The 27,942-nt window shown below is 42.8% G+C and overlaps 1 protein-coding gene across 2 annotated transcripts in view; it reads left to right on the top strand.

Annotated features, from left to right (window-relative positions):
- Nt5e (5'-nucleotidase ecto) overlaps positions 1-27,942 on the top strand; it is a 45,386-nt gene that overhangs the window by 14,643 nt on the left and 2,801 nt on the right. For both annotated transcript variants that reach the window (XM_021653856.2, XM_060384634.1), the window contains 7 exons: positions 8,544-8,766; positions 11,398-11,586; positions 22,549-22,746; positions 23,788-23,942; positions 25,585-25,690; positions 26,420-26,569; positions 27,600-27,800. In XM_021653856.2, the coding sequence (XP_021509531.1) occupies positions 8,544-8,766; positions 11,398-11,586; positions 22,549-22,746; positions 23,788-23,942; positions 25,585-25,690; positions 26,420-26,569; positions 27,600-27,800 (1,222 nt within the window). The remainder of the gene's footprint in view (positions 1-8,543; positions 8,767-11,397; positions 11,587-22,548; positions 22,747-23,787; positions 23,943-25,584; positions 25,691-26,419; positions 26,570-27,599; positions 27,801-27,942) is intronic.

The following is a 27,942-nucleotide window of genomic DNA, read 5'->3' as shown; positions in this document are numbered from 1 at the left end:
TAATGCACCACCATGCCCAGCCTTGGAGTTAATTTATTTATTCTTCCTTTTTCCTCTTCCCCATCAGCTGTTTATTTTATTCCTCATTCACTAGTAGATACTCAGTGAGTACCTTCTCTCTGTTAGACACATATTGTAGACTGTGAAGATACATCAGTGTATGTGGTTTAATTTTGAATAACTGGGGGCAGAGAGAGTACCAAAAATTGACTTTTCAAAACTAGTTTAGAGTACTGAGGGTCCTTTAGTGGACAATCAGGTGGCTACTGACCTCTGTGTCTCCTTCCTCAGAATGCAGAGCAGCATGGAGCTCAGGCCACGACCCTGGAGGAACATTCTCATTATCTCCTCTGCTCTTCCATCTGTTCAGTGCCAACTAGATTATTTGTACATGAGCAAATCAGCAAATGGCTCTCCTCCAGTAGCTGCGGCCACATTGCCTCAGAGCCAGTATGGGCAGCAGTAGCATCTGAATTTTGCTACCAAATGTGGTTCAGAGAGAAAAATAGGAAGGATTCTGCTCTTATTTAAAATCATACCTCTAGCATTCATTACAGAGTAAAAGTGGATTTTGTTATTTATAAATAGATTCCATGTTCATAATTACTGTCTTGGTGAAGGAATGAAAAAATGACATCTCTGGTTGGTTGACAGTTGTTCCCTTTATTGCTGGGTTAAGGGAGATTTAGAGGCTTGTTCTAAATTTATCGACTCAATCACTTAATTGTCATCTGCCTCAGACAAGGAAAGAGGTACTGCACATTATGTTATCTCGTATTCGTTTATCCATCAACTTGAGTTGGCTTAAGCTACCTTTCTTTTCATTGGTAACCAAAAGTTAGTAATTTGCTGTTTGGAGTTCTTTCAACCTTTAGTATATTGGAAATAAATAAGTGTATACAGTGTGATAACTTCATAATTATCTATAGTTTTTTTCAGCATATGAACATTGCTTTTCCTTAAAGGGAACATAACTGTGGCCTGTAACAGAACGCATGTGAATTCCAAGCCAAACTTTAAGCACAAGTTTTTCATCTCCTCTAATTACAGGGTATTTTTAATAACCCAAACAAGAAACTTGGCATCAGAAGCCTTAAAATAGCTTCATTCCTCTGTTGCTAACTCATATGACTTTCTGAGCCTTACCTGCAGTCAACAGAAGCTTTCTCCAAGGCCAGAGGGCTTTTGTAAGCCACAAACAGCCTGCATAAATACTGCCTGCCTATAGAAGGCATGAGAAACATGATACTCTTCCTCAGGGTCCACTTTGTGGCCATGAAATTCTGAGTCACAGTAGAACTGAGTTCTCCTCTGTTCCCAACATTTTCATTCATTTGTGACTTTCAGTGGCAAGCAGATTTTCAGGTGTTGGGATGACAAACATTCCAGGTGTCCTACTCAGCGTTCTATTGCTGTGAAGAAATACCATGACCATGGCAACTCTTACAAAGGAACACATTTAATTGGGGTTTACTCACAGTTTCAAAGGTTTAGTCCATTACCATTTGGGGAGCATGGTGGCATATAGGCAGACATGGAGAAGAAGCTAAGAGTTCTGGGCCTGGATCCACAAACAGCAGGAAAAAGAGACAGACACTGGTCCTGGCTTGGTTCTTGAGACCTCAAAGCCCCATCCCTCCCAAGTGACACACTTCCTCCAACAAGGTCATACCTCTTAACCCCTCTCAAGTAGTACAAATGACCAAGCATTCAAATATATCAGCCCTTGGAAGCCATTCCTATTCAGACCACCACACCAGGCTAGAACAGAGAATATGCAACACATCTTTCTGTAAGACCATCAGTTCTTTTTAGATGTTTTCTTCAAAAGACGGTGGGGAAGGGGAGGAGCCAGGACTGGACAAGTCACTGACATCACAAGCCTGTGATTTTAACCAGAAGTATAGAAGCTTATGTTACTAAGCTCATTTCTCTTAAGTTATAGAGAAGTGCATTTGGTGAATATACAGGGTTGTCATTTGGCTCAGATTAATGAATAGGATAAATAAGCAAAACCCAATCTGTATAGAAGGCTGTGGACTGTTTGACCTTGGCTGATGAGAGCTTTGAAACTGATGGAATATTGTAGATCAAGAGCCAAGGTCATCTTAGTCTATCTTTAGTCTCTTTTAATAGCCACTTGCTATCAACCTCTATATTTGTCCTCACATCCTTTTGACTATTAGATATAAGTCCTGGAATTTATCTATCTACAAGTCTGTTCACTGTTTAAATGCAAAAAGAGAATGTGGCTCAGAATTATGGCAGGTCTTTGCCTAAGAGGATGGTTACATAGTCAGCAGCAATGTCACCATGTCAGTGTGAGGCCCTCTGTGTCAATGTGAAGTCTCAACAGCTCTGCTTTAAAGAAAATGGGAACATAGTTTTATTATGTGTGACCAAGGCCTCAGGAACACAGATTCGAGTTATCCTAAGTAACACATTCCATGTGAAAGAGGTTATGTGACATTTTAAGTCATGGGACAAATTAAAGTCATAAATCACTGTGTTTATTAAGCATATAGACAGTGGTCCTTAGGTAGATGGCTATATCAGATGAGAAAAAAAAATCTCTTCTACAGGATTATGTTGGAGCTGGAGATGTCGCTTGGTTAGTACAGCATTTCTCTGAGTAAAGGAAGCCCTGAGTTACACCCCCAGAACCACATTAAAAGGCATGATCTGTAATCCCACTGCTTCAAGAGGGTAGAGTCAGAAAGAATCAGAGGTGTAAAGACTTTCTCAGCTACATAGCAACTTTAAGGTCAGCCTCTGATACAAGAGACCTTGTCTCAAAAGAAGAAGAAGAAAAAAATCACATTATTAGGATTAGAACTGACAAATTTAGCAAGACGATAAATTCAGGAGCTTTTATCAAGAGGATGTGAGGTCAGATATAGAGGCTGGTAATGAGTAGCTACTGAAGAGACTAAAGATAGCCCAAAATGACCTTGGCTCTTAATCCACAACATTCCATCACCCTATAATCACAATGTTCCAGTCAGCCAAGGTCAATCAGTCCGTGGGCCTTTCGGTGTAGATGGGGATTCAGAGAGCTTCAGTCTGTAAATGAGAACTTCCAGAAAGGACCAAAAAAGGCAAAGGACTATCACGAGGCAGTAAATAAACTGTATCCTTATTGAATATGCACAGATAATCTTACTAATATTCCCAAAGAAGTAGAGTATGACAATTATTATATACAGTTGTATTATGTGAGGTAATTTAAACAGTCTAAGGATGATTCAAAACTCACAGGAACATTTGTTTAAGCCATAGACAAATATCATGTTATTTTCTACTAATGAGGGATTGCGGTATGTCAGGAGACCTGGGAACATTTCCTCATGTACACTGATGAGTGGCTATCTCCTCCTTTATGTCACTCCATCCTTTATTGCTCCAAGTTAACCCCTTGGGCAGCTCTACTACCAAGGCATGTTGGTAATACAAATGACAATGAAGGATAAATAAGACCCACTCACTTATCACACTCCTGTAGCGCCTTCTGCAAAAGCCAGCAGCATTGGGAATGTGGTGGTATGGCGTAACTGATACTCGTGGGAGAGCCGATAACTTATGAAGCTCTCCTAACTGCAAGAGGAGAAAAGGCAGCAGGAGAAATCCCAACTGGGGGAGAGGAAATATAAAATATTTGCGAAGGGAATTTTCTACATGCACATTTGTAGGGAAAGTTAACCGTAGGAGGTGAAAAACAGGCACTTGAGTGATTCTCCTGTTCATCCACTCACCCAGCAGTGTATCCAAGGACTACCCAGAGGGCAGGGGAGAGGCCTGCTGGGACATGGCCATCTCTGTCAGACTGGGCTTCTCTGGGCATCCCTTCCAGGAAGATTATTAAGGTTTATAGAGTGGTAAAGTCACAACAGGGAACTGCAAGGTTCTGCAGGATCTGTGTGTACCTGTTGTCATTCATCTGTCACCAGAAGTAAAGCCACAGATGGTATGACCTACAAGTCCTTACACTTGACCACAGCCCAGCTGTTTTTTTTTTAAATCTGTTTTTCCTCATTTCCTCACCGAGGCACGAAGCAAGTGCCTCGCAGCAAGGCATGCAGCATGCTGCCGTGCTTTAGTTAGCACTTTCATTTGATTCATTCATTGCCCTTCCAGAGAATGCTATGATTTCCACATCCCTGGTCCTAAGTGTCAGAGTCAACTGTACTTCCTTTCACATAGTACAGGGCTTGGGGGTGTGTGTGGGGGGGGGAACAGTGCTGGGCGTGAGACTGAAAGAGATGAGAGCAGTACAGGAAGAACTTTGTGGGGTCTGTCAAGGCTAAGGGTGCAGTTCGTGCCTTTGTGGGGCCTTCAAGTGGAGAGTGGCACGGTCTGCCCTACAGTTCGGAAAGTTGGCTCTGGCAGCAATACGATGGATGGTTTAGGGAAGAGAATGGGGTTGGTTAAAAAGCCAGTGTCTAGACCAGAGAGAACAAGGACTGTAGTGAGTAGCAGTGACCTTGGGAGATGGAGCACTTAGGGCCAGCGGAGGCCATGGGAAGTGTTGCCAGGAAACATGGGGACCCTTTTGTAGGATATTAAATAAATGAATTCTTTTGTTTAGTTGGTTTTGGTTTTTGAAACAGAGTTTCTCTGTGTAGCCCTGGCCTTCCTAGAACTCACTCTGTAGACCAGGCTGGCCTTGTACTCACAGAGAGCTGCCTGTTTCTGCCTCCCCAGTGCTGGGATTAAAGGTAACCACTGGCCAGCTTGAGAAATGATTTTTAAAAACAGACTCAGAAAGAAACATGTTTCTTGAAGTTAGAACTTTTTGGGGTGCTTTCTTTCTACCCAGGTGATTGGCAGATCTGTTTTGATTGATTTAAGAGAAGGAACAATAGAAAAACCTCTATGGTCTTGTAACCTTTTGGGCAGTTTGGGATATCATGCTCCCAGTAAGAGTCAAAGGTACAATGCAATCACCATTCTTTTGCTTTAAAATATATAATAGTATAGAGTCAATAAGAATTAAAAAGCTGGTTGTGGTGGCCTACACCTTTAGTCCTAATACTGAACAGGCAGAAACAAGTGTTCTCCATGTTCAAGGCTAGCCTAGTCTGCTTAGAGGCCTCCAGGCCAGCAAGAGGTGCACCATAAGACCCTGCTACAAAAATAAATAAATAAATGAATGAATAAATAAATAAATAAAACAAAACTATTAAGATAGCTGTGCTGGTCAGTATTTGCCAATTTGACACAAACAAGACACACTTGGGAAGAGGAACCTCAGTTGAGAAATTACTTCTATCAGGCTGGACTGGCATTTTCCTGACTGATGATTGACATGAGAAAGCTCAGCCTAATGTGAGCAGTGTCACTTCTGGGCAGGTAGGCCTGGGTTGTACAAGAAAAGCAAGCCAGTGAGCATTACTTCTCCATGGCCTCTGCATCAGATTTCTGCCTTGTACAAATTTCTAGAAACATAATAGCTCTGATGACTTGGTCAATCATCCATGGAAAGCTGTGGAACCACATGTCATTCATTGTGCATGTCTGTACAAGTCTGTGAAACTCTGTCTCAAAAGACCCCAAACCAATCCACCACATTTTTTTTAACTGTAGAAACATTCACTAACAACAAAATTCTGTACTTATGTAACAAAGGGTAATTGTTTCACCATAGGAAAAAAAGTAATTGCCTGAAACTGAGAGTCTTTAGAACTAGATCAGCTTTTAGAGAAGTTTAACTAGATACAAGGAGGAAGAGGAGGAGGAGATGATGGTGGTGGCTAGGTAGAGCATCAGAAGTGGAGAAAAGTGCAAGTTCAGAAATTATGAACTTACCAGAGGAGACCGAGTAGGACTGTGAAGACCTTCATGCTTTCTCAAAGACGATTTGAGTGACAAGTGCTCAGTGAGTGACGGTGTACCCAGGTGAGGAAACACCATGCTGAGCAGGACAGAAGGGCAATGTAGCTTAGGAGCATTCAGTTTAGCTAGGAGACAGAAAAAAAAATTACCCCATGATATAGCCCTGGAATGTACTGGTATCGCAATGCTGGCAGTCATGTCCAGACTAGGTTTTCTAGGTTTTTGTCTTCTTATTAAAAACATTGTAATAAAGGTACTCGGGGATTGCAAAATAGCGAGGAAAGGTCATGCAGAGTTCTCCCTAAGAGTTCACTTCCAGGACAGTTTGCCTTATTCAGCATGTGTCCCAACCTAGCTCAGGCCAGATCGCCTCCCCACCCTTATACTTAGATATAGCTGGAGTATGACCAAGTAGAAACTCTCTCTATCTGGTGGTTATTAATGGGAGAAGGAACTGAACTCCATTGTCTGCAAAGAGATGTACGTGCAGCTCAGTGAAGGTGGGGTCCTGGGTGTCTAACAAGTTGCTAAGTGCATTGTTTGAAGGGCGGTATGTGCACATAGTGTGTGCAGTATGTGCAGGCTGCCAAGAGCAGTGTTGGAAGAGGGGTGTGTGCAGTACACAGGCCAAGTGGAGTCTCATCTTACTAAACTCTTTGCTGTGCTTACCTGCCTCACTGCAAAGAGGGAGTGAGGCGGAAGGGAATGTGCCACAGCCCTTGTTAGCTTCCAGGGTCACTAACCAATGCTTCCAGGCCTGTTTTCAGATGACCCACAGAGTGAAGCAGACCCGGGTGGTACTGAGAATCTTAGTGAATTTAAATCCTGAGGTAGTAAAGTGCCCTTAGCAGCCAAACCAAGCGGGTGACTGCCCAGAGCTGGGGTTATCCAGGAGGCCAAGTGAGGCGAGGATAGGAGGGCTTTCTGGAGAAAGCTGCTGTGACTCCAGGGTGGGAATATCTTACCGATGGTGCTCAACACCATCCCTGCTCCACCCAAAGCCCTGTGCACAGATGAATCCAGAACCTACTGAGGGTCTCATGGTCACCTCACCAGACAGAACGTTCTTCCTCGACATAAGCTACTGGGAATGAGGCTGACAATGGCACAATGGCAGTTGCCTGTGGCTATCTGAGAGGTTCTTTCTTTCTTTCTTTCTTTCTTTCTTTCTTTCCTTCTTTCCTTCCTTCCTTTCTTCTTTCCTTTCTTTCTTTCTTTCTTTCCTTCTTTCCTTCCTTCCTTTCTTCTTTCCTTTCTTTCTTTCTTTCTTTCTTTCTTTCTTTCTTTCTTTCTTTCTTTCTCAGTTTTTCAAGACAGGGTTACTCTGTTTTGCCTTGGCTGTCCTGGACTCACTTTTGTAGACCAGGCTGGCCTTGATCTCACAGAGATCTGCCTGCCTCTGCCTCCCCAAGTGCTGGGATTATAGGTGTGAGCCACCATGCTTGGCTGCAAGATTCCTTTTAAAGACCTCTACTCAGAGAAAGACAGAAAAGAATTTCAGGACCAGCCAGTATAAAGCAGGGCTCTAGTAAATTAATATATGAGGAAGAAAGTTCCACATATATTTAAGAATGGGGGTTATAGGTGTTTAGGAGGAGGGTGTGGGCTGCTCAAGACAGAGATGCCCTTGTCATTACAACAGCCACACATACTGTTCTTCATGGCTTCTGAAGTTGCAGCTCAAAAGGTAGCTAAGAAAACTGTTCTTTTTTGGTAAATGAGATCATAGGGTGGTTCTGATGTGCACTGGCTAGAATTGCAGCTGACACGGCAAAATTCTGGGTCACAAGGGCTATTGGGAACATTAAGCTCTCTTTACTGTAAACGAAGTTTTAGTCTTATTTGCAGAGACTTCCAGAAAATCCCTAGGAAAGGGTAAGAGCAAGCCGTAAGCACCATTCATCCCTATTTTAACATTCCCATTTGAGAACAAATTCTTTTCTGTCTAAAAGAAATATTGTTCTGTCAGTAGCCTTCATGACCAATGTCGTTGATTGTGCTGAAATTCTTGATTCTCAGCTGGCAGGAGTCTTCCTCCAGGCTCCAAAGCAAGGAACTTATCTCTCTCTTTCCACTTACCTGGAGTGTTTCCATGCTTTCTGTCCAGCTCACGGTACAGGGTGACCTGGGGCTGACTAGGGCAGGAAACCAACACTCCACTTTAACAGAGAGTTCTCTCTATCAGTCCTAATCTCCCCCCACCAGATGAATTGGAGAGAAGTTCTTGAGAAGAGCAGTTATGAGAACTTATGTAATGGCCCAAGAGAAGCCATGAAGAAACAGGTTCTGGGAGTGTCCACATTCTACTAAAATGATGGTGTGTTGAATGATTAGGCTAACTCAGAAAACAATAGGATCACGCTGGGTAGGTGACTGTGGTTTGTGGAGCTGTCTGGCTGGAAGATGGTGACGCAGGCATTCCCAGCTCACAGTGTGTGTTGGGGGTGTTGCAAATGTACACTTTCCCAGCAGCTTTACTAGATGAGGGCCCCAGGGCAACAATGCTGTACCTACCTGTGATGACCTTCTCTGGACCCAGCCCAAGGGCCCCCTCTGGAGGTAAGAAGAATACCAGGACATGTGGTCAAATCTCAGAGAGCCTAGCCCATTTTGGGGAGCCCCTGGGTTAACATGATATGCCTAAAAATATGCTCTTATCGGAAAATTTAAGGTGCTTAATCCTTTTTTTTTTTCTTTTCCATTTTACTTAGGCACTGGGAAACCATGAATTTGATAACGGTGTGGAAGGACTGATTGATCCCCTCCTCAGAAAGGTCACATTCCCAATTCTGAGTGCAAACATTAAGGCCCGGGAGCCACTAGCACATCAAATATCCGGACTTTATTTGCCATATAAAGTTATTCCTGTTGGTGATGAGGTTGTGGGGATTGTTGGATACACTTCAAAGGAAACCCCCTTCCTCTCAAATCCAGGTATCTTCTACTTTCGTGGCATTTGTGGCTTGGGAATAGATGTGGAAAAGCAGAGCTTAGCCAGGTTTTTACGGCCTGTGGCGCATGAAGGATGGTGATTAGCAAACCAAGGTGGCAGATTCTGTGTTGCTCACAGTTACCTCTGAAGGGCATCACCGTCTCTGCTTGGTGAATTTCTTTGTTGACTAAACAATATCTCTGTTTAATTCTGTGTGTTCAAAATTGTGAGTGAAACCTGGCACAAGCAGCTCCCATCGATCTCTGGCTCCCAATAAAACACAGTTTTCTAGTTCTAGTGGTCGGAGCACACACACATGTACATATATGTACACATGTACTAATTTATTTATTTTAGGTTAATGAAATTCCTCTGTGTGTGTGTGTGTGTGTGTGTGTGTGTGTGCTCGCAGTCTAAAACACATCCCATGCAATCTACATATGTGGTGCCCAGACTTAGGGTATCTCTCAGAACTATTTTGTTGCTTGACTAACCAAAGGAGAGGATGGCAGCATCGTTCCTTTCTGACTCCCCTAGAAACACCAGCTAAGAAGTCTGTATCTCCCTATGCTCACATAGTCAGAGAGAGAATAAGAAAATGCAGCTGTGTCAGAAGGTAGTGAATGAGGTGAAGAGGAATAAGACGGAAGGGAAGGTCCTGTATAGCAGGAGGAGGATAGCACCTTGCTGACAGCTGACGGAAAAGGGGGTTGTGACGGTTAGTGTTAATGGTCAACGTCACAGCAGTCACCTAGGAGACAAGTCCTCAACACTTGTGAGGTACTGTTTTAATTGAGATGGGAAGATCCACTGCAAAGAAAGATGGCTCCATTCCCTAGGATTGGGTCTGAGGCTACATGAACAGCAAAGGAAGTATCTACCTGAGTACAAGCATTCATCACTCCATGCTTTCTAACTGGCTCAAGGTCCTGCTACCCCACAGATCATGGACTGTACCCTCAAACTGTGAGCCAACCTAAGCCCTTTCTTCTGCAAGTTGTTTTTGTCAGGGTATTTTATCAGGAAAAGACACTGAGGACTGTCTGGGGAGCCCCAAGCTTGGGGACAAGAATCCCATCCTTGATATTCCCACGATAGACCATAGTAGCAGAGCATTGTCACTCTTGATGTTTTCAGTGCCGCCTTGAGCTGCTGCAGCTCTGCTAGGCCAATCTGTCTGGGAGTCTGCTAACTTCCCAGCCATCCTTCTGGAGCCTCCTTGGCCACAGTGCTGTGGTGCTGTGATTTATCATCCATACTTTGCACATATGGAGCTGGCATGTAGTCAGGAGTCAGGAGTTGCATCAGGGAAATGAAGTCCTGTGCATGGCAATGGACAAGGGCAGGTTTTATTAGTAGTTCTGCTGGTGTTTGGAGCCACTCTTTCTATTCACACTTGGAAGACATACATTTTATGAGATTTTTGCATTTGGGGCACCTTCATTTTAGTGCTGGTTTTTAGCAATTAGCATGAGAGCATCAAGATTAACTGGAGGACTGCCTTGCTGTGGAGTGCCAGGTGTGACTTCAGGATAGCATGCTTGCAGTCCCTTCATGACCACTGAAGCTGTTAAGACCTAAGGACTTGCTAAGCTTTGGCTACAGGCTGGGAGGCCCGGTTCATGTCTCAGCATAGGAACACCCAGGTTATGCAACCAGAGTCCAAGGCGCTCATTATTAGCACTGAGTGGTAGCATGAACTCCTTGAGCTGTGTACTCCTTCCCTGGGCCAGCAAGGTTTAGATGAGGTCTCAATGTAATACAGCACTCAGTTCTAATGTAGCCACTCCCTTATCATCTACCATGCTAAAATTAGTTTTCAGGAGCCAGCAAGATAGCTCTGTGGGTCAGGGCACCAGCCACCACTCCGGACACCTAGAATTTGATCCCTGGAACCCGCGTGGTAGAAGGAGAGATCTGATACCCACAAGTATGCCATAGCACACACAAATCAAAATAAATAAATGTAGAAAGAGCCACTGTTTGAAACTGGCTTTCAAAGCCTACTTGTCAACATTTTAGGTTTGAAGACAGAATCCACCAAGTTTCCAGACAAATCAATGAAATTAGAAGCAGTTGTGGGCACCACACTTTTGTGCTCTGACACTTTTTAAATGTTTATTGTGAGGGTCTAAATATAAAAGAAGATGGAAACATACCTGAAGTCTCTTCACAGTACGAGACTGAGTTTATGCAAATACATCATATATGACCCAGTGAGGTGATTCAATAGATGAAGGTGCTAACCACCTAGCCTGATGTCCTGAGTTTGATCCCCTGGACCCACATGGTAGACGAAGAAAACCAACTCTTGAAAACTGTCCTCTGACCTCCACGTGTGTACTGCAGCATGTATGTGCACACAAAAATAGATGTTAAAAATGTATATATAAAAACATACATATGTATACACACATAAACATACATGCACAAATGTAATATTAGGTAAATGCAACCCAGAACATTGATTTAAATTCTTCTTGTCTGCTAGGGCTTCTGTTCCTGATGTATTCCGATATTTTGCTCTTAGTAATGGAAGTGCTTCAATAAGAAATTATTATGCTTAGTGTGTCGTTATATAAGCAGCACAGCAAAATTACTTTAATGTCCATTTTATTAATTTTCTTCTTTAGGGGCAAATTTGGTCTTTGAGGATGAAATCACAGCCCTGCAGCCTGAAGTAGATAAACTAAAAACCCTAAATGTGAACAAGATCATTGCCCTGGGACACTCCGGCTTTGAAATGGATAAACTCATTGCTCAGAAAGTGCGAGGCGTGGACATCGTGGTGGGGGGGCACACCAACACCTTTCTTTACACAGGTAACGGTTTCAAATGCACTCTGCGAGTGAGGACACTCAGACCGCTCGCTTTCTTCCTTTACCTTGGTAACTGTTACTGTAACTGTTGAGCATGTGACTTAGAATGTGCAAGCTGTAATAATGAGGCCAGGTAATCTTACTGGGAGACATCCTAAGAATTCATTCATTTCATGATGAAAAGTCAATGCTACAAGCATAGAGCATACTTACTAAAATGAAACATTACTGATCCCCAAGCCAAAGGTCAGTCTATGATAGGCTTTCTGAAAGATAAATAATTTTTTTAAATGTTTTCGGAGGTTATTAGATCTGAACCCAGGGCTTTCTGTTTTTTTTTTTTTTTTAATTTGGGCTTTCGGTATTTGAAGCATCTATATCTCCAGCTTTTGGTTTTCCAAGACAGAGTTTTACTGTCTAGCCCAGGTTAGCCCCAATCTTGTGGTTCTTTTGCTTCTGCCTCTCATGAGAGTGGTAGGATTATAGACACACATCACTGTATCTGGCTTGGAAAGTTGATTATTATTATTGTTGTTGTTGTTGTTGTTGTCATTGTCATCATCACTATTATTGTCTTCATAGAACTTCTTAGCATTTTAAATGCTGAATACATGTTATGTTTGGAATCAGAAAAAGAGGTACAGTACAAATTATAGAAAGAAAAGAAATACAATATTGGGTCAAGAGCCTTCATTTCTGACTCATTTGAGTGACCCTGTACAGACAGGTCACCTGACCCCTTTAGGCACATTGCCTTCCTAATGAGGAGTCTTGAAGATTAAAAGTCTACCACAGTTTTGAAGATTCACTAGTTTGGCCTCAGTTGATCATCCTCTTTTGGCCATTCATGACATCACAACATGGCAGAGAGTGAGGAGGGGAAATAGACATAAGCAGGAAGGTCAAGCCTCCTTTCACAACCACTCTCTCATAGAACTGTGATCTCAAGAGAACTACATTCACCTCTACTGAGGGTGATGGCTCCAATGACCTCATCACCTCAAGTTAGACAGTTTTTGAAGGTTCCACTGTCCCTCAATATCACCACAACGAGGTCCAGTAAGCTGCTAGCACACAAACACAAAGAGGACAAGCTACAACAGTTTCCAGTAGGTCCTTATACTTGCCTGCTCGTATTTCAATTCTATGCCAGCCCTGTCAATGTGACCTGTTCAAATACTGGGGATCTTTGTAGCTTTTCTCCAAGGCAGCATTAGAAGTCTGTAACTCACAGTGGGAGCAAGTTGGTTCTGCAGCCACTTCATCCTTTATGAGTTTGACTGTGATCCATGGTGAGCATAACACTTTATAGGAGGATTTAATAGGTACGTGTACAAACGTGTGTGCACTCTCACAGATATGTATAAAGTAAACTGAAATTTCCCAAAGCACCCAGAATATCCTGCCTTTGCAGTTGTTCTACTGTTTCTTTTATTATTGTTTTGTTTCTTTTTTCATGTTTTGTTTTGTTTTGTTTTTATTGAGACAGAGTCTCACTATGTAGTCCTGGCTGTCAAGGAATATTTTGTGTTGACTAGGCTAACTTTGACTTTAAGATATCCCTTCTAATAGTATGACACCAAGCACTAATGGCCATGTATACATGTGTGTGTGTTTCCATACATATATACATATGTATATATACACATACACAAACTTTTTAAAAATTTTTATTTATTATTTATTATAATTTAGTCACTTTGTATCCCAGATGTAACCCCTTCCTTCATCTCCTCCCAGTCCCACCCTCCATCCCTCTTCTCCCCCTATGCCCCTTCCCTAGTCCACTGATATGGGAGGTTCTCCTCCCCTTCTATCTGACCCTAGCTTATCAGGTATCATCAGAACCAGCTGCATACCTACTAAAATCTATAGTACTAAAGAGGCTAAACAACAAGGAGGACCCTAGGGAAGATGCTCAATCCGCATTCAGAAGGGCAAATAAGATAGACATCAGAAGCAGAAGACAGGGAACAGGACAGGAGCCTACCACAGAGGGCCTCTGAAAGACTATACCCAGCAGAGTATTAAAGCAGATGCTGAGACTCATAGCCAAATTTTGGGCAGAGTGCAGGAATCTTATGAAGAAGGGGGAGATAGAAAGACCTGGAGAGGACAAGAGCTCCACAAGGGGACCATCAGACAAACTTTAAATGATGCATGTCATTTTAAAACAAAATCTCAATCATTCAATTTTACCAATGAAGACTCAAGAACCAGATGCAGGGGTGAATGCCTGCTCGGTCAGAGAGGCAGAGAAATCACCCAGCTGACCTCCTCAGCCAATGTCCTTTTCTGTGCCATCTCAAAAATTTCTCAAAACTGAACCTTTCTCCCTTCTACTTCCTCTGCGTCTCCCTCTCTGTCCTCCTGACTTCCTCTTACTATTTATGTTTTTTTTTCCTATGTTCACTTCCTGTCAACTGGTTGCTTGCTCTGCCTCTTGACCTAGGGCTAACTTTATTTAATCCTGTTTACAATACTCAAACTAAAGCTCTTGGATTGAAGGTGTGTGCTAGGGCTGAACCACACCAAAACTAGAAGCAGATTTTTCCAGTAAACAACACATCTCAATCTCAGGGGTCACAGTGTGGTCATATATCCTGCAACAGGTGCATGACCAGCTAGGACATAAACAGTTCAAGAAGTGCTATCCCTTTCTTAGATGCTGCAATCATTCCCCTGTGTCGCTTTGGTGTATCTTAATACCATCTTGATCTCTGACACCGTATGGCATCATCTGGACCCCGATAGGCTAAGTTGTGTGGCTATTGGTTGGGCTCCTTGGGCAGGAATGCTGGTTATACTTTTGCTCATACAACTGTTGCTATCGAAGTCCTGCAACATAGGATGAGAGATCAAAGGATAAGCTGTAGCTTGCTTATCTGTAACTCCTGAATAGAGTGTTCCGTTCTCATAAACTCTGACCTGACTCTTAGTTGTTTATTTCACATTTTTTAAATAGATTACCAAGATTAAATCTGTTCTCACTAAATATAATTTGGCTCTCTTTTCAGGACTAAATTTAGCAATTAGAAGACATAATAGGAGATGAGGCTTACATATTCAGACAATTTTTTCCAACCTTAGAAAAAATATTTTTCAGGCAGACAAAATAACTTAGCAAATAAAGGTACTTGATGTACAAGCCTAGAGACCAGAGTTTGATCCCCAGAACCCAAATAATGGAAAAGAGAGAAAGGAAAGAAACTGAATCTTGAAAGTAGTCCTCTGACCTCATATGTGCCGTGGCATATTCTCATGTTTCTCTCTCTCTCTTTCTCTCTCTCTCTCTCACGCACACATACACACAGCACACACACACACAAATGAATATAGCAAAAAGAATATAGCCCGTGGAAGTTTCGATCCTTTCGTGTTTTGAGCCCAGCTCTCACTGTAGCCCAGGCTGATCCGGAACTTACTGTGTCCAGGCTAGCCTTGAATTCATGGCAGTCTCTCTACGTTAGCCTCCCAAGTGCTAGGGTTACAGGCATGAGCCACCATGTCCAGCTGGAAATCACAAACACCAGCATACAGCACACACAAGCCGAAAGAAAAACATTCCCAAAGTACCTGAATAGCACCCTGATACTTTCTGCTCCTTTAGTTAACCTTTTGCGCTTGTTACTCCCCACTAACTTAGCTTCCTTTTTTTTTTTTCTTTTTTCTTTTTAATATATAGCCTACATTCTAAAAACCTCCAAGTTAAATGAATCATGACTAACAGGGTATACATTAATGTTTCCAATGGAGAAACCCTATCCTGGTTGCCTTCCACTGACCCTGGCGCGGCTTGATATCATAGTGAAGAGGAAAGGCCTTCTTAGCCAGACTTGCAAAGTGTCCAGCTGCAGGAATGAGGCCCGAGGCAAATGCTGTCTCTGAGGGATTACACCCGTGAGTCAGAAAGAGGTCCACGACAAAAAGTAGGAAAGGGAGTTTAAGTTGGAGCCTGCAGCAGGCATGCCCAAGGACTGCCCTGTCTATGACTCTTGAAGAAATTCCTAAGGTGCTGTTCCTGTCTGCCTGCCAATAGTAGAGCTGGACATTTGGTTCTTCTCTTGGATGAGTGCAGACATCAGCTTCTATCTGCAGTTCAGTAAAGGGCTCAGCACTGGGAATGTATGAGCCCTTCCTTCTGGTAAACTGCTCCTTAGAAAGACAACCATGCACAGAAGTTAACTACTCTTCAAGATTTTAGAAAATATTTTTTTTGGTAGAACAACTCACAATGTCTGCAAGCTACTTTAGTAAACTGTGGTGCTCATACAACCTGCCCCCTTCTTATCACTGTACCAATGGCTTCCCAGCACCCTCCCGTATCACCAAGTGGTTAGCACCCAATTTCCTGTCTTCTTCTGCACACCAGCCCCTGCACACCAATCCTGTGAGGAAGAGTATCTGTGTGGACAATAGATTCAGTACCCCAGGCTCACAGCATCTTGTTCCAAACCCCTAGATGACTGTCACCTCCACTCCACCTCAACAACTTCACTTCTCAGACAAGGCTGAGACTTGGTCATTTGCAGACAGCTTCAGAACTTCGCTCCTGGACCCCCACATCCCATCCAAATCTTGGACCCTCGTGTCCTAGGTTTCCAGTTCCTACAGTTACTCAGTATGTGTTCTTTTGGACACCAGACATCAGAGATACAGAAAACTGATCTCCTGACCAGTCTGGCTGCTTTCCCATCCTCCTCCTGTTACCTTGGGTAGCTGACGCTTGAGAGGCAGGTGTACAGTACTGCTGAATGGGTATTAATAAGTACAGATTTTTTTTTTTTGAAACCGTGTCTCACTGTGTATAGTAGGCTGGCTTCAAACTCCCAGAGATCTACCTGCCTCTGCCTCCCAAGTGGTATCTATCATTAAAGGCATGCATTAGCATGGTGGGTGTTGTACAGCTCTTTTAAAAGATGTGAATGCTCAGGTTTTTTTCTTTTTTAATTACCTTATTTTCAGTATGACTGATTCTAGACTTAGACATACTAACATTAATTTCACTAAATATGAAATTCACATTTTTCACATATTTAAGGAACAAAAATTATGTTAAGACTGCAGAATTAAACAAATGGAGTTCACAAAATAATTAAAGAGTGGCTAGACTAGAAACTGCTGTGTGGTCTTGACCTTGGGTAGGGGTAGATGTACCCTGCTGTGTTAAAATAACAAGAGAAGATAGAGACCACTATTGGCAGTCCTTCAGCCAGTGTGGTGTGTATCCCCCACCTTTTTAAAGGTAGGGTTTCATACCTGGCCTGGAACTTGCTAGGCAGCCAAGAATGACCTTGGACTTTCGGTCCTCATGCTTCTGCCTCCCTGAATGCTGGGATTAGAGGATGTGCCACCACATCCAGTTTTATGCCATGCTTGGACTCAAGCCCAAGGTTTTTGTGCAATTTCAGTAGGTACTGTGCAAACTGTGCCCCATGTCTCTCCCAGCAGCCATTGTTCATCTCTCTGTTATATACTTTCTCAGCAAGACCTCTGAAATTTTTTCCACTCATGACCCTTCTTTGCTCAGGATATTTTTTTTAAAGATTTATTTATTTTAAGTATATGATCACTTTTTTCCATGCACAGCAGAAGAGGGAATCAGGTTCCCTCTTTTTTTTCACCCATTTACAGATGGGTGAAAGCCACCATGTGGTTGCTGGGAATTGAACTCAGGTCTTCTGGAAGAACAGTCAGTGCTCTTAACTGCTGAGCCATCTCTCCAGCCCCTGCTCAGGATATTTTTATGTTACCCCTGGGTATATGAATATATAAAATTAGGCATAAATGTAAAAAACTTACCGATAATATATAAAAAGAAAATGATTCTTATTTTTTAAATTTATTATTGTGCATGTGCATATGATGCGTGCATTTGTGAGTATAGCATGTGTGGTGGTCAGAGAACAAACCTGGGGAGTTGGTTCTCTCTTTCTACTGTTGGTTTCTGGGATAGAACTCGGGCTTTTCCCCCCAAGCACTTTTTATCCACGGAGCCATTTCACCAATGCAAGAAACTTACTTTAAAGTAATTCTTCAGTATGCATGTATTTCATTAAAGACAAAAGCAAATGTGCATTGAAATAACAGACCTGCTTATTTTTATATATAGATTTAAAATACTGGCTGGATATTTGGAACTTCAGCATCTTCAGTTTGTTTTTTTTTTCAGAGTTGATCAGCATTTTGATTTTATAATGATCATTCTGAAAATGCCACTTTGCATAAATACATAAGTACAGAATGGCAGAAGTATGTTTAGAGCTATTTCAGAAATTAATTGTTTGGAAATTCTGTCCTAACCAAGATTAACTTAATGTTTTCTATGAAACTCAAACCAGGAATTCAAACAACAATTTTTTTTTTTTTCTCAAACGTATTCTGATGCAACAAACTCCAAGGATGGACTAGTTTGTTCTTTATATGCTGAGAGTGATGGCAGGAATATATTAACAACTCTTTGTTTTACGTAACAAAGTCATGTTTTTATAAGGGCAGAAAGCTTTGCATGGACAGTATCAACAGAGCAGTTCACAGCAAATAATAGCCTCAAGTCTGAGCCTCAGGTACTGTTCATTGGTTCTGTCCAGTGTGATCACATGTTCAGTGCAAAGTGTACATGTATGTGCAGAATCAAGGCTACAGTGAAGTTCGAGATGCAGTGCAGGTAATCATTCCCAGACAGAAATTCATCCTCTTTTGAAATGATTTTTGGTCATTGTATGTTCAGAAACCTTTTACTGTTGACCAATTTTTCATGACCCTCCCTTGCAGTCACACCGCCTCATATGGGGTCATGACCCACAGTTTGAGAAGCTGGGTCTTAAGCCAGATGTGGTGGCACAGGCCTGCAATACAGGCACTTGGGAGCAGGAGGATTAGAAGTATGAGGTCATCTTCCTTTGCACAGAATGTTTAAGACCAGCCTGGGCTATATATGAGACCACATCTCAAAAACAAAACTAAACAGAAAAACAAAAATAGGGCCAAGTGTAGTGATATATGATTTTAATCCCAGCACTTAGGAAGCAGAAGCAGGCAGATCTCTGAGTTTCAGGCCAGTCTGGTCTACATAGTGAGGCCCAGACCAACAAGGGAGACTGCTAACCCTGCCTCCCAACACACACACACACACACAACAACAACAACAACAACAAAAGAATAATCTTGCCTTTCCAAAACAACATTTGTCTCATGCACAGGATGGAGAAACATTCTCCAAGTAACTGTTTCCAGACACTTGATAAGAAGTAGTGACATCCAGGGTTTACTATGTGTACTGGATAATCAACCAAAGGGCAAAGGTCTGACCAGTGGCCTCAGCAGTGATCTCTCTGGGTATTTCTTGGTTCAGCACAGGGACCTTCCTCATTCCAGTGATCACTCACTCACATCCTTTTAGATAGCCTCTGCCTGGCCCAGCTTCTGCACCCGCTTCCTTTTGAGCAAAGCCACATTATTTTGCAAGAATACAGCAGTGGTCAATGACTGTAAAAAAAAAAAAAAAAAAAAGGCAGTCGGGATCCAGCCCCAAGCAGGGTTGTTAAAAAGGAAAAGTTGATCAACTCCTGAGAACTCCCAGGCCCTAGTGTCCTGAGAACTGAGTACTTCACAACGACGGAAGTTTGTGCCTCCTTAGCTCTGCCGTTGGGAGTCTGACATGGAAGTTTTCATTTTTCTTTCACTGCAACTATGGGTTGGGATTGTGGAAAGAGCATGATACTCTTACAGGCTCAGTTTGTTCCCTGCCTGACTATTTACATCATTTCTTTGAACCCAAACTTTAGCAAAAAGTGGTGATAGTGTTGTAGCTTCCTCAAAAAAAAAATGTCATAGGATTAGAAATACATGTCCAAGAAAAATACCCTAGCTTTATGTTCTGAGAATATGTCTCCTACACTCCCTATATATGTGAACATAGTCCTGAGTCCCTGGAGAACACTGACTAATACAGAATTTTACTAAACAAAGTGATTTCTTCCTTATATATATGCTGCCACCAATTTCTCCCCCTACCCACCCACTGCTACTCATAAAAATATTTTCTTTAAATATTCAGAATTTTGAAAATGGAAAGTTAATAGATTTGTTCTTCTTTTCCCAAATATTCTACAATGTTGCTTTTATTTATACAATAAACCTTTCAAAGAACTTGCCGTATTCTACAAACTTAACCATTAATCTTAAGCTTGATATACTATGTTACTCTTCTGTCTTAAAAATTCTCCAAGCATGTCTGAGGGTTGCCCAGACCCCAGGTGGAATCATATACTCTGTGACTGAGGGCAGCACTCTGCTGAGGTCTCTTCCGGTACTTGCAAAGTACTGAGCAGTACAGGGTTTATCGTGTCCACGTGTGTGCCCAGAGCATGGCCCCTCAGGCTGAGTCCTGTCTCAGTAACTGGAACACAGTCTATAGACACTTCCTCTCCTACCAACATGGTAAGCCACATACCTAAAAGACGAAGGTGTGGCTTCATGTGGAGACAATATTCGAAGTGTTAGAACCTTTGGCTGAGCCACTGGGGTGTAGCTCAGTGGTAGTGTTTATCTAACACACACGAAGCCCTGGATTTGACCTCCAGCACTGCAAAAAGTAATAAACGTTTTATGCCTTTGGCTGAATAGCATGGAACAGTGCGGAAAATTTGAAGTCCTGGATTGTTTTTCCTGCCAGGTGGTTTTCTAGAGTTGCTAAATGCATGAAGTAGTAAAGACGGCTCAGCCTTGGTGGAGGCAGAGATTAGCTAGCCAGATCCGATATTACCTCAGCCACAAAGGAAGCCGCCTTGCCTTTCCTGACTAAGTCTGCATGAGATAACCTTGACATATCTTTTGTTCTCAGACAAAGAACATCAAGGCTCTTCTGACTAGAGAGTAGGTGCTCTCTGCCAAAGGGGTGCTGGTTTTGCAGAGTGCATGCTGAGCTAATGAAGCACTTGATAGGACTGTCAGGTTCCCAACTTTTAACATTCTGTTTAAACTATCACCATGGAAGGAAAACAAAAACAAAAACCCAAGGCTAGAAGTCTGGCTTTAATTTCTAAGAAACTGCAGGATGACTGATATCTGCAATTTGGATTGCAGATTTTTGCAATTTCTGCAATCCCTCTTCCACTTGGATGGGATATTCTCTGCCACAGTGTGGACATTTAGGGGAATTGCAGCTTTCCAAACATTGCCCAGAAGAGGAAGCCTTGGCAAGGTGAGAAGAGGTTGCCCTAATTACCTAGGCCCCTGCAGTGAAGGGCAGGATCTATCCTTCCCCAAAGGAGCACAGAATAAGAAGAGGATTAGATTAGCAGAGTTCCTTCTCCCTGTTATTCTACAATGTCTTAGATCATTTGCAGGGCATTGGCACTGGAAGCAGTTGTGTAATGCTGCTATTTGTTGTGCTTGTGTCCTGCACTAGTTATGGCTCTGGAAACTGACAGGGGTAGGGAGTAGGTTCTTCACAGCATGCCACCTTGGCTTTCCTTAGGCACATAAAAAGACTCTGAAAGAGCAATGATAGTCAGTCTTTTCATCTGTAAAGTACAACTAACAATGTGACCTGCCTCCTGGGAAGCTTGGAGAACTAAATGAAATTAGTTACAGCCACTTCTTAGACCTGATTCATCTGTGAGATGAACATGTGCTGAAGTTCTCTGGACTTTGTAAACATCCAATAGGAGGGACTAGTCATGTGTTCAGTGGGTAATAGGAACACAGTGGACCAAGAGTACCAATTATATAATCTGATTCCAAACAAAAACTATGTCACTTCCACTGAAATTTACTCTGAATCATGAATCCTGTGATGGAACATCACTGCAATCCCAGCATTTATGTGAGAGGCTGAAACAGGAGGATTATAAGGTCGAAGCCAGCTTGAAACTGCACATTGCCTTTGAGGCGATGTCTCAAAAGATCAAAACAAATGAAGCACAGCATACATCAAGAAAGAATGAGGTTAACTGAAACACACAGGCCAGGAAGATGGCTCAGCAGGTAAAGGGGCCTGCAGCCAAACCTGAGAACCTGAGTTTGATTCCTGGGACCTAATCACATTACCTCCCCACACATAATGAAAATGTAAAAACTAAATTCAGGTTCCTGGAGGAAATAAAACATGTCAAGTGATGAGATGCTGTACACCGTGCCTCTTCTGTGGCCACACTCACCCTCAGGCAAGGAGGCTCTGTGTAATGAATGGCTCCCAACTTCTTCCTGTGCCCCATGAGATAGATAAAGGCCTGCAAAACCTGGCTGATGTGAAGAATTGAGGAAACAGCATGTTTGCTTGTTGGTCCCTAGGGTGAATGTGGCTGATCCAAAGCACCCTAAGGACAGCTCTGTCATTACTCCTCAGTCCTCATGTGTGTGTGCAGGGTTTCTAGAGAATACCTTCATCTTATAAGAGAAAGAGGCATACATTAAAATGATATACCTATTGTGACTGGCAGGCAAACCCTTAGGAACTTAAGACACTGAAGTGTTTTTACAACCCTGTATAATGAATATTGTAATTCACCCCTTGGGGTTCCCTTCCTACGATGCTTGACAGGCATTGTAGTATATATCTATAATCCCAGCCTTGGGAAGCAGAGGCAGGAGGGTTTTACAGAGAAACTGAAGTACATCAAAATGGCTTAGATAATTCATTCAGCAAAGAGGAACAGAGACAGAGTCTGCATGAAAGAGGGATAATCTTAGCAGTGTTCTATTTTTGTCTGACCTACCAGATCACCAGGCAAATGCCCCAGACTTACAGACAGCTTAGTAAATGCCTACTGAGTGGAGAATGGCAGGATTTGTATGCTAAAAGAGCATTTGGAATCGGTAACAAATGTCTAACAGGGCTCTGAAAGACCAGCAATTTACAACAGCAGATGGTGAATCATCAAGTCAAAATTCGCTGTCATTCAGCCAATGGCCTGCCACATGCAAAGGCTGACCTGATCAATGCTGTCTCTTTTATTTCAGGAACTCCACCTTCCAAGGAAGTGCCTGCTGGGAAGTATCCATTCATAGTCACCTCTGATGATGGGCGGAAGGTTCCTGTGGTCCAGGCCTATGCTTTTGGCAAATACCTAGGCTATCTGAAGGTTGAGTTTGATAATAAAGGAAATGTCATCAGTTCATATGGAAATCCCATTCTTCTGAACAGTAGTATTCCTGAAGGTGAGATCTGGGGAGAGTCTACCACATGAAAAGTTATACAGTGGCAAGATCTTCTATCCTCTTCTTCCTTTTGTTTTGTTTCAAGAAATGACTGTAATACTTGTATTTAGCTTTTCCCTTGTATTTACTCACTTTATTCATAAGGAAATCTCAAATTCCCAAATCCTTATATGCTTTTCTGAGTGTGCTCAGTGCACTACTGATCCTTCTGCTTTGCAAAAGCTTAATCCTGTGAGGCAAAAGCCACTGTCAGCTCTTATCTAGAGAGTAGCCAACCAAAGAAGAGCAATTCCAATAGGTCAGAGCAGCACTCAAAATCTGGCCCACCTAACAAGAGGCAGTGACAGGGTGGCATGGACCTCAGCTTCTTCATTCATGAAATACCTCCTCTTTCTGTTTTGTTTGTGCTTTTAGAAAGCTTCTCCATATATCCCATGCTGGGGTTATTGTGTATCAGCATACTTACCAAGAAGTGCCTCCATTTTTGAGACTCAAAATAAAAGAATATTTTATGCCATTCATTTTCATAGTGTACACATAGCCCCACTGCCATGAGTCCTTCTACCAGCCCTTCGATGTTTACCATCAACATCTCAGAAGGATGGGCGTGAAGTCCCACTGTAAGTATTCACAGTGGGACTTGCATGGTTGTGGCATAGGCTTTTCAGCAGCTGGAGAGGAAACAATCTGGGAAACACATCCTCTCTACTTATCCAGCCTTTCAAAGCTCATGGCACCACCGTGGTGTCATCCTATCTGGGCTGACAGGGGTTCATCTAGATGTTGAGTTGATGCTAAGGTCCTCAAAACACCCTTGAAGTGAGATACACCCAGGTATTAATGTTAGAATACAAGGTAAACATCCCTAAGGAATTTCATAGCCAAAACCAAAGTGCACAAATATGGTAAAGGCATACGCCCAGCAGGGAGGCCTGACAATATTTAATTTCTCTAGAACTTACCCATAAGGAGATCTGCTTTAACTACAGACCTTTCCATTCACTTGTGCCTTTTTGATACCCTTCCTTCCTTTCCTTCTAGATGCAACCATCAAAGCGGACATTAACCAATGGAGGATAAAGTTAGATAACTATTCTACCCAGGAACTGGGAAGGACAATAGTCTACCTGGATGGCTCCACTCAGACTTGCCGCTTCAGAGAATGCAACATGGGCAACCTGATCTGCGATGCTATGGTGAGCTGTCTGCAGGGGCAGAGCAGCTACATATAGGGAGGGGGGAAAGGAAGATGGAGAAACGATGCAACATGGGGCAGAACTGGGGTTTTTGATATATTCATACCCAGAAAGAAGCTTGACTGGTTTCATACCGAATACCTTGACAAGGAAGCACAAAGAGATTAGGAGAGTATCACTTTATTGCTTACAAGGACTAAAACTTTTTTAAATGTCTTTCTTAGATGTCGCTCAGATTTGGGCGATTTCTTTCTGTAAGATGACCTGAAGACAGGAAATGCCCCCCTTCCTTCCACCAGATGTTGACATAGTACATCAAGCACATCTGCTAGAATCTGTCTTGGCAGGGCAAGCTTTCCCTGGTTTGTCCTCTTGGCTGTAAAGAACATGAGCTTCATGTAGCTTGCACGTCTTTCCCAAGCTAGAATGACAATACATAGCTGTGGTAAAGTCCCTGGCTAGAGCAAGAACATTCATGAAAAACATTTTTCCAGGGCCAACTGCCAAAGTGGCTTTGTGACTGTGCCAAGCCAAGGTCTCTACAAATTGTTGTTCCTATGGGCTCACCCATGGGGAGCCTGTCAGTATATCCTGCTGGTGTCAGTTTGTTACACAACCACACTCCACAAACTCTGACCAAGTGAGTGACAGCATAAATGCCCTCCAACATGAGCACCATGAAATCAGAATGAGAACCACCAGACAGAACCACCTAGAGAAAAATCTAGAAAGAAACACCCCAGGGTGCTACCCTATCAAGAGGCTGGGGTAAATATAACTTTTACTTTTCATGTGTGTTTTAAAATTAGAATGCATACATTTTGGGGCAGGAGCATTGTCTCAAAACAAGTGTTTGAATCTGCATTCAGTTCCCAGCACCCATACAGTGGCTAACTATAACTCAGTCCCAGGGGACCTGGTGCTTTCTTTTGACCACCACAGGCACATATGTGGTGCACATATATACATGCAAGCAAAACACTTTCATTTTTAAAATGAAAGGTTTAAGGCTATGTGAAGTGGTGCATGCTTTAATCCCAACATTCAGAAAGCAGAGGCAAGTGGATTTCTCCAAGTTTGAGGCCAGCCTGGTTTATATAACAAGTCTAAGACAACAAGAGCTACAAGACCCTGTCTCAAAAGCAAGTATGTGTTTCATAAAAGAAAAGTAACAATGAGCCTGATTCTCCCTAGCTTCAGGAGGCCATCCCTATGCCTCAAAGATTGCAATTTGGGGGAACTGCTTGGCATAAGGTAGGTGATGGACAGCCTGGACCATCCTACTTCCCTGAAGACCAATCCTCCCAATCCTCCCTGGAGCAATCTTGACACCAGCTGGAGAGAGCATTCTGATATGTCCCCTAGCCTGGGGGATAGGATTGATGAGTGGGTAAACAGCCCCCTGTCCTAAAGTGAAAGTGGGGCTGGTCACAATATACTTTAGCTTCTGACTGATTGAAGGCTAACAGAAGATAGGCTAACAATTGTTTTATGATTAATAATGTACAGTTTTGGTTACAGTTGCAAAATCTCTGGGGACACAGGAATGGGGGAATGAATACTCTGTTTTCTCAGTAGAGATAACCGTATTTCTGAAACTGATAGAAGACCCGAAGTAACTACATTTCTACTACTGTTGCAGATTAACAACAACCTCAGGCACCCAGATGAAATGTTCTGGAACCACGTGTCCATGTGCATTTTAAATGGAGGTAGCATCCGATCTCCCATTGATGAAAGGAACAATGGTATGCTCCTGGGCCCAGCTTCCTTAGCTGCCCATGTTGTCTCTTCCCTGACTGTGCCCACAGCACCCTCTGCTGCCAGCCACAAATACTGGTCCTTTGAGTTTGCATTAGCTGTTACTCAGTGCTTCGCCAAAGGGATACACAGGCATTCTGATATGTATTCACACAGATGCAGGCACCAAGCTTAGTAAGACCTACACTTGGTCTAAATTTCTGGCATCTAAAGCTATTAACTGTTGCAGTTTTATAAAGAGTATTGAACATTTTTACATCTGGAAAGAGAAAGACCAAAACACTAATCTGTGCTAGAAGAGAGTTACTATATGTTTACAGATCCCCAATGTCCCACCATCCATTAAAACAACCCCACTAGATAGATACTGACGGCTCTGTTGCAGGCTTTGCTAACCCCATCAGTATAAGGCCCCAAGCTCACTTCAGACAATAGGGTAGGTGGCTAGAATACACTGCCTGTGTAGAACTGTGCAATGCTTAACCAACTACTCAAGATCCAACCCAAACTAGGTGATGCAAGGCTGAGAACTGTGGACTTGGTGTCAAAGCTCAACCCCCTTACCCAGTGGTGAATCCTTCAGGACATTCCTTCCCAAAGTTAAACACAGCTGCTGTGACTTCCCACCTGCCTCTCCTTCCCTCAGCCTAAAGGAGCGGCTCTCAGGGTAAGCATCTTCTGAAGCTTGTTTTCTTTCCTGCTTCACTTCTACTAAGGCACAATCACCTGGGAGAACCTGGCTGCTGTGATGCCCTTTGGAGGGACATTTGACCTGGTCCAAATAAAAGGTTCCACCCTGAAGAAGGCTTTTGAGCACAGCGTGCATCGCTATGGCCAGTCCACTGGGGAGTTCCTGCAAGTGGGTGGTAAGTGACACTCCCTGCAGGGCACATTGTCCAGTGAGATGTGAATTTTCCTGGCTGGCTCAGCTCCCAACTCACCACTTCTGTGACTGGGCTTGTTTGGATTTTTTTCCCAGGTGACCCCCATCTTTCAATGACTGTGGACTCCTGGAGTCACTGAGGTTAGGTTGAGGTCAAAAGTCCCAGCCCTTGGCAATGAGTAGTATTTGCCAACCTTGATTTGGACATCAGAAAGGGCATCCATGGGAGCTGACCTCCTAAACAATAATCAGATCATCTGACATGAGGTCTTTCAGTGGAATCTTACTTGCGGATGCAGGTAACATTCTTAGACAAAAACAAAAGCTCTTTCCATTATTGTTAACTGCCTGGGAGCATTTTAGGGTACAAAGGAACTAAGGGAAAGAAAACAAACAAACAAAACACAGTCTGCTCTAATCCTGCTGGGAGGAAGGCTGCTTCATTTTCATTTTTGCTCATGGAATTACATGATGGGTATTGCTGTCTGGTAGGACACCGGGTGTCTGCCGGGTAACTCTGACATATAACATTTTCCCAAGGCAGAGCCAAAGACCCATGGTGTTGTGATGCTCTAGCAAAGTTCTGAGTGCAAATATTTGTGCAAGTCACCAAATCCAAAATTACAACATTCAGTCTTCAAAGCTGTTGCAAATGTTCCATTGCATTTCCTAATGATGCACACCTAATTTTCCAAACCCAGTGAGTCATCACTGGACCAATAAATTCAGGCTTATAAAGAGGAAGAATACTGGGATTTCTCCCAGAAAAATCACACTTGCCTTTCTGAGGGTCAATTCTGCTTCCAGTGGTTCTCCGATATACTGGAGGACTCAAAGATGACACTAATGGTAGCTACACCATCACCAACATTCATTCCCCTGATGAAAGTTCACTCACACAGTAACTAAAGTGGCACAGCTTAGTATCCCAATTTTAGATCTTCACTAAAATCCCTTTCATAGGCAAAATTCCCCCTGGATTCAACAAAACCATGGACTCATTTCTCTTCTAGGAATCCATGTGGTGTACGATATTTCCCGAAAACCCGGGAACAGAGTGGTCCAACTAGAGGTTCTTTGCACCAAGTGCCGAGTGCCCATTTATGAGCCTCTGGAAATGGATAAAGTGTATAAAGTGACCCTCCCAAGCTATCTGGTCAGTGGTGGAGATGGATTCCAGATGATAAAGGATGAATTATTAAAACATGACTCTGGTAAGCAAGAGTTTCTCTTCTTCTCCTGTTCCCAAAGGTATTCAGCACAACAGCACTGTGCAAAGAAGAAGACAGAAAAGAGTCTTCTTTTCTGTTTTCTGCTGCTGATCCCATCCTGCTTTGGGGTGCTAACAACAGCACA

The sequence above is a fragment of the Meriones unguiculatus genome, chromosome 6 (genome assembly GCF_030254825.1).
Source record: "Meriones unguiculatus strain TT.TT164.6M chromosome 6, Bangor_MerUng_6.1, whole genome shotgun sequence".
Classification (NCBI taxonomy): Eukaryota; Metazoa; Chordata; class Mammalia; order Rodentia; family Muridae; genus Meriones; species Meriones unguiculatus.
Note: the sequence above shows the minus strand (reverse complement) of the source record. Positions and strands in the feature narration are given on the sequence as shown.